The 12,666-nt window shown below is 32.0% G+C and overlaps 1 protein-coding gene across 5 annotated transcripts in view; it reads right to left on the bottom strand.

The window, feature by feature from the left end:
* LOC148615764 (CD109 antigen-like) overlaps positions 1–12,666 on the bottom strand; it is a 227,013-nt gene that overhangs the window by 204,513 nt on the left and 9,834 nt on the right. For 4 of the 5 annotated variants that reach the window (XM_088582335.1, XM_088582339.1, XM_088582337.1 and 1 more), the window contains exon 2: positions 1,482–1,582. In XM_088582335.1, coding sequence (XP_088438461.1) covers positions 1,482–1,540 — 59 coding nt within the window. In that variant the 5' untranslated portion in view covers positions 1,541–1,582. Of the gene's footprint in view, positions 1–1,481; positions 1,583–9,678; positions 9,716–12,666 lie in introns of those variants that run through there. The other variant, XM_088582336.1, reaches the window with a different exon arrangement.

Raw genomic sequence — 12,666 nt, 5'->3', positions numbered from 1 at the left:
ATACTTCAGTGTTTCTGAAATGGAGTGTTCAGATAAAACTAATGGGTAAGATATCTCAGCATTGTCCTTCTATTACGATGCTTCAGTAGTTTAGCTTATAGTAAGTGACCTATTCTACAATTTCACATGCATACTACCAAGACCTTTATTAAGCACACATGCCACTAAATAAAACTAAACATACATATATTTCCAACTATATACTAAGTACAGCACATTGAAAATGTTGAAAAAGTTGGTAGGTCATTGAGTAAATAACAGAAAATGTGAAGGTCATTCTACACATTTAAACAAAGTAAACTTTGAATCACATTACCAAATTTACTAATCAGAAGATAATTTTGGATAACATTGTATGGAGAAATCTTTATTTCAGATAAGTACATGTATTGTTGTATAAAAGAACATTGAAGACATTTTAGAAATGTTTTGTTGTTTATTAGTTACATTGAAAGAATAATCAAGGTTAATCAAGGTTAATTTACCGGTATATAATTTGGATTACTCATTCCAAAAACCTGTCTAAACCAAACCATGTATTATCCTAACTGAAACACGAGATATTTTAATTTATGTCAAATGTTTTGTTTCATCTTAGTTTAAAACAATACATGTACTTTCATTGCATATTCATGCATGTCTTTAAACCACATATTTTTTTGGTGATGAGATGAACTGGATTAAATAATAGACAAAATTTCTTTAAAAACTTAACATAAAGCATGGATAGGCTTACAGTGGTGATGTTATAGATAAATTCTCAAAGCCAACAGAGCAGAAAATAAATACCAACCGTCATCACTCTAAATACATGTTTTAAATACATTCTTCACAGTAATACGTGAAAATAAGTAAAACCAATCTGAATCAGACCCTGTTCATTCTAGAAACTTGTCTTGACCAAACATCTTATTTAATGTCAGTTTCAATATATACTGTCCTGCTAAGACTCAACACCTGCCTAAAGTAAACAAAACCATCAGTGATGTTCTGTTCAGGCTGGTTTTACAATAATTAATAGCATATAGAGATGGCTGGGGCAAGACCAACAAATTGATCTATAATACTACTCATATATCATTAAAAGGCATACATTTATGGGACATATAAAATGGAGGTTTTACAGGAAAAGCCTTATTCAGGCATTTTGGAAAAGAAAATTATCAACAAATTTGGCATCAGGGAGTCAAAATTAGGGAGGTAAAGTCAAAATATTAAGGTTTTAATTAATCATGGACTCTGTAATCAAAATTTGGCACTTTTTAAGCATTGCATGTAAATACAAAAAGTTCACTTTATTACTTTAAGAAAATTTTCATCTTACAAAAGACTTTAATGTTTAATATACATACATTGCATGTGCATGAAAAAAATTTTCAACAACGCAAATTTTAACAATATGCTATTACAAAATATTAACTTAATTTTCTTTTACACAATATTTCTTTTTAATTTCTAGTATATACATATCTACTACATACCCATTGTTCTGAGCTACCCCTGCACTAACTAAACACAATACAAGTACCAGAATCAACATCTTGGCTATCTACCCAGCGTCTTGGACTTCTATATCATATATCTATAAAAAAAAAAAAAAAAAAAAAAAAGAGAGAGCTTTAACCATTTATTGATTTCACCTTATAAATTGCTTATACTAGCAGTTATTGATGTTACTGGTTTTTACATATGACATATATGTGTACAATAGAGAGATATCAGATACTTATATACAATAGAGAGATATTAAGGAACTTATTCATTATCTGTAGTGGTAATTATCAATAAGACAAAAACAAAGTGACTTGGAATGGTGAAATATTCAATCTATACCATAGTCCCTTCTTAGATATAAGCTTAAACCTTTGATCTTTTGTCATGTCATGTCAGCTAGAAAAATGAAGCCAAGTTATTTTAGTTGTATAAGTATTAAAAAGGACAGTTTCATGGATTATATGAAGTACAAATTGTTCATGAACTGGGGGTGTATTAGACAGTGCTATATCATGTTTCATAGAACCAACAAACTATTTTTGTTCCAAAAATATTGATATTGTACAATTCTTATTTTTTATTTAAAAGTAAATTCATAGTGATATTGTAAAAACAAATGTACACATGTACATTGTTCCATGTCTACTACCCCCCCCCCCCCACTCATAGTAATTAAAATACTTTGATACATGTATGACACTAAACAATTAGGGCAAATATGGAAACACCATTCAAACTGGATACAGCTTTGATTTTAGAGTGACACAGGATAAGAATCTGACACTTTTTGGCCCTGAATTCTAGACACAACCTACAAAATCAATCCCAACCTTCTTTGGGGGTATGGTACTTAGTGGAGAAATTTAAAAGAGATCTGTTCCACTTTATTATCCAGAATTCAGAAAAATCTTGTTTCTGACCCCATTGTGGCCTTTAATTCTTAACTGATTAAGTCACAGCCCTTAAAAATAATCCAAGCCTCATTTTGTAGTATGCTACCTTGTAGCACAATTTAATATAGATATTCATTCACTTTCACACAAGTTATTATCTGGACATCAGGAAAAAGATTATTCCAAAATGATCGTAGTCCAAAACAATTTCAGTACCATTCTGTATAAGAATCAGGCAAAAGAGGGCACATCATAATTCTCCATTTGGTCTTTGCAGCCTAATGTACCTTCAATATATCTAGCAAACAACTGAAAAGCTTATCCTGAAGTATCTGTGACCAGATATTTTTTCACTGCTAATTCCAGGTAAAAGTGTGGGAAATATTCCAACCATTTTTCCATAGTGCATTTCAACTTGACCTAAATGTACCAAGATCTTAAAATGGCAAGTTTTACAAAGACTTTGATGGTTATTTCTGGAGATTAGAGGTATGACAGGTAAATGCACACATCCTGCCTGAGTTGCGTTGCATGGAAAGTCGGGCATAAAACGGATAACAATCAAAAGCTCCGTAGCTGATCCATTGATTGTTGGGGTTTAACACTGAGCATCAATATTTCAGCTATATTCAGGCAATCTATAGTAATTGAATCTCTAACTTATAGGTAAAAGATTCTTTAAATGTAAGTGTTCACCCTTCTAACATTCTTTACTTCACATATGTATCATTTAACAATTCCTCTACTAATAGAGGTGCACATACAAAGCATGACACATTGGTATGTTTTCACAAAATGATAATAATAAAGGGCCCCCTGTCCCCAATCCCACTAAAAATAGATAGGTCTGTGACCCATTATACCTTGTACATTTCCCGGACCAATCTACAAACACTATAAATACCATAGATGAAATAACCTAATATAGACCTGTGGAAATAATATTAAGTAAGACATAGATATACCTGAATGAACATTTAGACCTGTGGAAATAATATTAAGTAGGACATTATACATAGATATACCTGAATGAACATTACCCATATTTTCACAGCTCTCTTTACTGTATAATGATATCAACTTTAAAAACAATGAAGTTAACTCAGAAATAATAGTTTTGTGTAATTATGGTATAATTTGTTGTGTTTGGTTTGAAAATCTAATTAAATAACAAAGAAATCTTCAAGTTACAACTAGTCCAGAAATCAGTGACCTATTTTGATCAAAAGTTTGTTGTTGATCCATTTGACCCTATGCTGCTCTAAATTTACAAAAAACATATTAAGTCATCATTTCCAAAAAAAAAGGCCAATAAGTAATAAGCAGTGAACAATAAAACTGGACAAATATGTTGTCACAAAAAAATTCCAACATTTTGAAAACTTCTTCTGTATATTTGGAAGATGATTTGGAATTATTTTTTACAAGTATGAGGAATATCTACCAAGAACTAAATATTTGTATCTAGATGTACCATCTTTTTAGGAGTAACATCATACATAAGAATAACCAGCTTTAGAAATAGTATATAATAAGACACTACAGTACTGTACTTACATAATAAGACACTATAGTACTGTACTTACATAATAAGACACTACAGTACTGTACTTACATAATAAGACACTATAGTACTGTACTTACATAATAAGACACTACAGTACTGTACTTACATAATAAGACACTACAGTACTGTACTTACATAATATTTAAGTGTAATGCCTTATATTTCTTTTTAAAAAAATTACCAGTGCAACATAAATTACAGGTTCCTTCTAAGAATCATGCAAAATTGATAAAATTTAATGCAATTGCCAAAAAAACCAAAGACTGAAGTCTTCAAAGTCACTAGTCGTCAAATATTCTCTGTCACTGATTTTGGCTTAATTTCAACATCTGAAATGGTACGAATGTGATGTGCTCTATATTCAAGTGACTTCTGCTAAAATCTTTGTTCACTTGATGTGATTGCGTACTGTTTCGTAACTGTGATGACCCAAATCTTTTCAATTACCCAGAACCAGATTAAACAACTGCCAATGGCTATATATAGATGTTGGGGACCTGATAATATATATGACCTATAAATAGTCAATTGTAATGAGCCCAGTGTTTGAATCGGAAACTGTGTAATATTACATAAATTCAATGCTAATTGATCATTTCATCTTTTAATGTAAACTTCCCATTCTCATACAAGCTAAAAACACACATAGACATGTGTATGATACTTTTTTAAAAGAGGTACATTGAAGCAATCTTTGGGTCCCTTATGATATTGACCATGGAACCAGATTAGGTACTAGATTAAACAACTAGCAATGAATATTCATAGATAACAGGGCCATGCTATCGTATATGACCTATACAGTCTTGTAACAATCCCCTGTGCCTTGAATCGGAAACTGGGTAATGTTCAATGATAACCGATCATTTCATGTAAACTTCCTGTTCTCATACAAGCAATAAACACACATAGAACACTCGTTTTTTTATATTTTAGAAGTACATTTTTATCTCATATGAAGCTAGAACTATGATGCTATGGCAGTAAAAACGGCACAGATCTGCAGCATTACATGGAGTATAAATATATAATTATGCAAATCATATGTGAATATAAAGTACTGAAATTACAGGTGCAAGAAGTTGCTAACAATATTAGCAACTATAAAACACCAATCATACATTATATGATTTCACTCAAGGAAGTCTAGTCTCTGATGGAAAATACCATTATTTGATCTCTGTAAATCATAGAATATGGAGTGGTGTTGGTTTTTTTAGTTACATTAAACTTGCCTTCAAAATATTCATTTGTAATCCATTTCAATGAAATTACTAACCATTTAAAAAAAAAGCCATAAAAAAAACTTGCTTTTATTCCTTGATCCTGATTATACAGTCAAATTACTGCCAAAGTGGTGGAGTATTTCAAACCTTACATTTCACCCACTGCCTGATTCTTACACAGACTAACACTTAAAAATACACTAAATACAATCTAATAATAAAAAACAAAAAACAAGTATTTCAAGTGCTTTAAGGTGAATTTTCGTTTGTTTTTGTTTTATTTGTCACCTTGTTTCAAAACACATAAATACAAAAAACAACAAAAGGATTGACGAAAGATATTAACTATCAGCTTGAAAAGACTGAAATACTAAAGATACAGTTTTTGCTGCCTCTTTTTCCAAGCAAACAACAAATAAAACAATACTTATTGGTCTAACTCATTGCTAGTAATCTCACTACAACAGCTGTGTTTACTGTATCATGTCACATAACAATGTATTAACAGTATCTTGTATCTTGTTAATCATGCAAAAAACATGATATCAGAGACAAAACAAAAGGAAATAGCGAAACAGTTGTAGAGAATATGATATCATATTAGAATAAAAACAACAAACCAACAAATCAGATGAATCAGAATCCAAAGACATCAACAATATGTCAACAAACCAACAAATCAGATGGATTAGAATCCGAAGACATGACCAAAATGTCAACAAAGTAACAAATCAGAAGAATCAGAATCCAAAGACATCAACAATATGTCAACAAACCAACAAATCAGATGGATTAGAATCCGAAGACATGACCAAAATGTCAACAAAGTAACAAATCAGATGAATCAGAATCCAAAGACATCAACAATATGTCAACAAACCAACAAATCAGATGGATTAGAATCCGAAGACATGACCAAAATGTCAACAAAGTAACAAATCAGATGAATCAGAATCCAAAGACATCAACAATATGTCAACAAACCAACAAATCAGATGGATTAGAATCCGAAGACATGACCAAAATGTCAACAAAGTAACAAATCAGATGAATCAGAATCCAAAGACATCAACAATATGTCAACAAACCAACAAATCAGATGGATTAGAATCCGAAGACATGACCAAAATGTCAACAAAGTAACAAATCAGATGAATCAGAATCCAAAGACATCAACAATATGTCAACAAACCAACAAATCAGATGGATTAGAATCCGAAGACATGACCAAAATGTCAACAAAGTAACAAATCAGATGAATCAGAATCCAAAGACATCAACAATATGTCAACAAACCAACAAATCAGATGGATTAGAATCCGAAGACATGACCAAAATGTCAACAAAGTAACAAATCAGATGAATCAGAATCCAAAGACATCAACAATATGTCAACAAACCAACAAATCAGATGGATTAGAATCCGAAGACATGACCAAAATGTCAACAAAGTAACAAATCAGATGAATCAGAATCCAAAGACATCAACAATATGTCAACAAACCAACAAATCAGATGGATTAGAATCCGAAGACATGACCAAAATGTCAACAAAGTAACAAATCAGATGAATCAGAATCCAAAGACATCAACAATATGTCAACAAACCAACAAATCAGATGGATTAGAATCCGAAGACATGACCAAAATGTCAACAAAGTAACAAATCAGATGAATCAGAATCCAAAGACATCAACAATATGTCAACAAAGCAACAAATCAGATGGATTAGAATCCGAAGACATGACCTAAATGTCAAAGTAGAATCAAGAGAAATACACAATAACATCTTTAGCGTCATACAAGTATTGTACATGTACATATATGACGAGAATGGAAATAGTGAATATGTCAAAGGGACAAAAACTCCATCCAGACACAGAAAGTCAGCTCAAACCAACCCATGGCCATTGAGTCTTCAATGCAAGACGAGGAAACCCACCACAGGGCAGGCTGCAGCTGACCCCAAAACACAACATTATACACAGGTACAGCGAAATAGATGCTCCTATATTACTCCAGCAACATAAAAGTAAAATGAAAGTAAAAATAAAATACATAGAGAGATCAAAAGTTCCTGACTTGGGACAGGCACAAAAAAAAAATGTGGCAGTGTTAAAGTACATTGGCGTGAAAACAACACTCCTCCTTTTAAATTTTACCACTGTGGAAAAAAATGTAACAGAATTAACACTTCTAAACTAGGTCAAAAAGGCCTGAGTCTCTTGTTAAAAAATGAAATAAAAAAACTTATTATATGACTTTTTATCTTCTGAAAAAAGGGTTATATGAAAAGCCAAATGTTCATTTCTGTTTACTATAACACTTTAAACAAAACATCAAAAATAAATATATGTAGGCTTTCCAAACATGTAATCACATTTTGCAGGATTCTTATTAGGAGTGCTACTTTACATCTTAGCCAAATACACAAATAAAATCTCAAAATTACCATGTTTAACAAACAGACTAACAACAGAATATATTTGACATCCCATGATTTACCTTGTCAAACCACATGTTAACAGTCTATTTTTTTTTAAATTTGTCCTAGAAATTGACGATTTTACTGTTTATTACATTTCCATCATAAACCATTGACTTTTGATCATCTCTGCCTGCTGGTATAATGTTTGCAACTCCGATTCCTCCTCGAACTACAAAGTTATTGCATATTAAACAATGTTTCTTTACACGGACTTCGTCATTTGCACAAACTACATCTACAGCATCTGTTGATTATGTTTTTCAATCTTAAGAAATTGTTCGTGTTGTCTTTCTTTCATTGCAATTCGCTTCCTATGTGGACAAACTCTCCGGACATGACCATTCATTTTACAAAAGGAACAACGAATCCTAGATGTTTTGTAATTCGAACTTAAATTAAATCTTCTTACATTATGGTTTCTTTCTTTTTCTCATGAATCAAGGTATCTTGGGATGAACGATCTGCATTGCATTGCTCTTTGCATGTTTCATGAAACACAGTATCATCTATAAGGGTTGAAACTGTAGATGGCCTTTTACTCATGACATGGTGCGCAATCTCAGAGTTTGGATTACCTTGTACTGCATACACAGTGGTAAGCTTACAGTTCAATTCAGAATGAATTCCTGGGAAAGCCTTCAACACCATTATCTCTACCCTGCACACGTATTCTTGTCTCATCGATCCGCTTTGACGAATCTTTTACTAAAATATTTTTTATTAGGTGGAGTGATAAAGTTATTTTGTACACTTTACATTCAACAACATATCACAGCTAGCACTTAAATGTTGTATCTGTTTTTTATAGTACGTCCTGTGTACATGTCTTTGGTTTCACTCACAAATCTTATCTCACTTCCGTTTTCCTCCGGTGGAAGTCTACGTCACACACAATAATACAGGAAATGATGGTATGCTAAAAAGCACCGGCCTTCCCAACTTACCTGTGCACTACAACACACATTTTTTTAATTTAAAAACCTAAACTTGTTAGTCAATTAAAATATAAATTTAAAGTTCATGAGAAACAACCTAAACCCCAATGAAATAAAAAAAAAATTTGAATAAGTGTACATATGTACCATGAATGACTGTACAGATGTACCATATACTGTGAAAGTACTTTAATTCATAGATACCAATTTTCATGGATTAGGCAATTAGATGCACAAGTGTGTGGATTCTTGAAATCATGGTTTCAAGATTTTCAGTAAACACATAAATGAGAATCCTTTTTTCACTGGGAACCAAATTTCATGATCTGGTTCAAAGATGAAAACCATGAAAAAACAATAATACTTTCAACAGAATCTGTCTGTGTATTATTCTGAAGACAATGTCAACTTACAAATTACAAAACAATTACAACACAGCAAAATTTCTTGAGGTTAATGTATATCAAAATACATGGTAATATATGTACATATATTATATTTTATGAAGTGTGGCTTTGGGAGCTAGTTTTACCTTAACTACAGCTTACTTTATAGTATGGGTTTTGCCCATAATTGAAGACAGTGTTTTGACCTGTAGAAGTTCAATTGTTTGTTACCTGGCTATTGGTGGAAGACTGTCTCATTGGCAATCATACCACATCTCCTATTTATATATGTATTTTAATCACTATATCCATTTTAAAAAATTATCCATGCACTATTTTTTACAGTGCAAATTCTACACTTTCCAATGTTTCCATTCATCTTCCCATCATGTGCAGCATTGGTAAATAATAGACAACATCAATGCTATATGTACATACAGATTCATATCACACTAGAATACATGTGTAAATCTATAACAAAACTATCAACAATACCAGTCACCAAAAATACTATCAAATATATCAGTCTTAGTTTGAAATTCACATGTTAAATGACTTGTATTATAAATTTTACACTAGCAGATTTTTTTTTAAAAAGGAAGAAAAAAAAAAGAAAGGCAGTGTAAACTATGAGCACCCATAAAATAATATGTTTACAAATAATTAAAAAAAAGGTACAATTAACTCACGTGTGTTTACCTCCAGGTAAAAGTAATCAATGATTCTTTAAATGTGAAGCAACATTACTATTTATAGCACAATAAACACCCTGAAGCAATGGGTACTTTTAGTACATTGTAGTCAATAAAGCATAAGGTTGTTGACAGAATTATCATTGATTGCTAGTAGATCTACCCTAAATCTTGATGATAAATAATCAACCATTATCTTTTTTACATAAAAAGCTGTTGAAGACTTTAATAAAGCCCATAGGTTATAGAACATACAGGAGGATGACTGCAGTATGACTACATGAAACATGATACTGTAAGAAATTGCTATCAATCTAAGTAGTTAATTAAGTAACTTCCAATTTCATATCAAAATTTCCATGGAAAGAATCACAGCACTCCAGCACCATTGCCCTCTTTTTTTAAGAGTAAGAAGAATATACATGTACATATAATTGATTGTTTTAAAGAAACCTGAACGTGGTTTAATTTTAAAAAATGTGAGAAAGAAAATTGCACAAAAAAGGGCCAACTGACAGTCCTCAAGTCCATTTTTAAAGAGTTTGGAATAACATCTGTGATCAAGTGATGCTATAGAAATAAAATTTAGTATAAAAAATCTCCCAGTGCTTTAAATGCAAACACATATTTTAAGTTTCGCACTTTGAGAACAAAATAATCCTTTAGAAATCAAGAAGTCTTATGTATTACTCTAAAGTTATCTTTTACAACTTTCAAAACATTGGGTCATGCAGCTTTCTTGGCTATTTCCATGGCTAGTTTACTTACACGTACATAGCGAATCCTAACTATAATATTATCTACAGCATAACTTATACTTTGTAAATATACTCATATACACAATGGCACATTTTTTTTTGTCAAATACAGTATCGTTATTGAATAGCATATGTTTGTATTGTTTTTGTGTCCTTAGCGGGCCATTGATTTGAATCTAATAAACTTACAGTGTGAAAAATGTGCTAAATAATACCTTAGCCCCCCATCCCCCCCCCCCAAAAAAAAAACACTTCTTCAAGTGCTGTGTAAAAAATCTCATTTGTAAAATACTGGCATGTTTTGAAGTGCAATGAAAAGCTTTGCTCAAAGAAGCTACGATTCCGACAATCAAACTCTGGACACAATATTGACAAACTAAAACATAGGGACTTACAATGGACACAACAACTGGTTTGGACATAATATTAGTATTTGACAAACTAAAACATAGGGACTTACAATGGACACAACAACTGGTTTGGACATAATATTAGTATTTGACAAACTAAAACATAGGGACTTACAATGGACACAACAACTGGTTTGGACATAATATTAGTATTTGACAAACTAAAACATAGGGACTTACAATGGACACAACAACTGGTTTGGACATAATATTAGTATTTGACAAACTAAAACATAGGGACTTACAATGGACACAACAACTGGTTTGGACATAATATTAGTATTTGACAAACTAAAACATAGGGACTTACAATGGACACAACAACTGGTTTGGACATAATATTAGTATTTGACAAACTAAAACATAGGGACTTACAATGGACACAACAACTGGTTTGGACATAATATTAGTATTTGACAAACTAAAACATAGGGACTTACAACGGACACAACAACTGGTTTGGACATAATATTAGTATTTGACAAACTAAAACATAGGGACTTACAATGGACACAACAACTGGTTTGGACATAATATTAGTATTTGACAAACTAAAACATAGGGACTTACAATGGACACAACAACTGGTTTGGACATAATATTAGTATTTGACAAACTAAAACATAGGGACTTACAATGGACACAACAACTGGTTTGGACATAATATTAGTATTTGACAAACTAAAACATAGGGACTTACAATGGACACAACAACTGGTTTGGACATAATATTGTACAAAATTTGATATTTAAAAACAAAATTTCAGAATCAGACAAATTTGAGTAATATTTGAGTTAGATGTCGGTATACTAGTACATGGAACACCTAGATGATTGACCTATGTACTGCATGATTGAACTACAAATTACTGTTGGCCCTTCCAAGTTTCTGAATTTTGAAGTTGAAATTCAAGTTGGCGACCTCCAGGTTGAAACTGTATGTCAAATCCTTCAAAATTGACACCACAATCATTGAAATAGACCCTGTCCTTAGGTACATGTACATGTACCTCTCAACTAGCTACAACTACTTCTCATTTGATGAGATATTTATCTCAAGTAATGCAAATTGTCACATAGATACCTATGTGTCATGTATAAGTGCTTAGTTTCTGAGCACATGTACATTAGCGCCAAAGTCTTGACCCAAATGTCGGTCTAATGCAAAGAAATGCTCCATATTTCATAAATGCAAGATACACTGGGTGATATGTCAGGATGGTTTCAGGGGTTGGGCTACCCTTTTGTTTAAAATTTGGCAAAAAAAATAATATGAGAGGCAAATAATAGCCTGGAAACCCCTTCTTATCTAAGTTTCTTGACTAGAAGCACTGCCCTCCTTTTGTAAATATTTGGATCCATCTGGGCCTGCATGAAATATCTAAGTAGTACACAGCATTGCTCTTTATGTTTCCTTACTAGCACTGATGACAATTTATTATCTCGTAGGGTTTTCATTTCTAGCTAATCATCAAAAGGTTCATTGTGCGTCCAAGAATAAAGCATTTCTAAGGAATCTGAATACAATGTACATTCGTATATCAACAATGAACGACTGGTTTATTTGGGTAAATGCCTAGAAATGAATGACAAATGCTGAGAAGAGGTCAGAAGTCAACTATTTTTTAATGGATCATTACCCGAATAATCCAGTCCCTCTCTGCATCAGTTTCTATTCTACTCTCTAAGAATGATCTTATGGAACACAATATAATGACTGGATTATTTGGTTAATTAAAACCTTAATCAGCTTTTTTAAGTTCCCAGGTCTTACCAACCACTTTAGGGTCAAATGGCCACCCCCTATGTAGTACCAA

The sequence above is a fragment of the Perna viridis genome, chromosome 5 (genome assembly GCF_037379345.1).
Source record: "Perna viridis isolate PV_CMFRI_1.1 ecotype Kerala chromosome 5, ASM3737934v1, whole genome shotgun sequence".
Lineage (NCBI taxonomy): Eukaryota > Metazoa > Mollusca > Bivalvia > Mytilida > Mytilidae > Perna > Perna viridis.
Note: the sequence above shows the minus strand (reverse complement) of the source record. Positions and strands in the feature narration are given on the sequence as shown.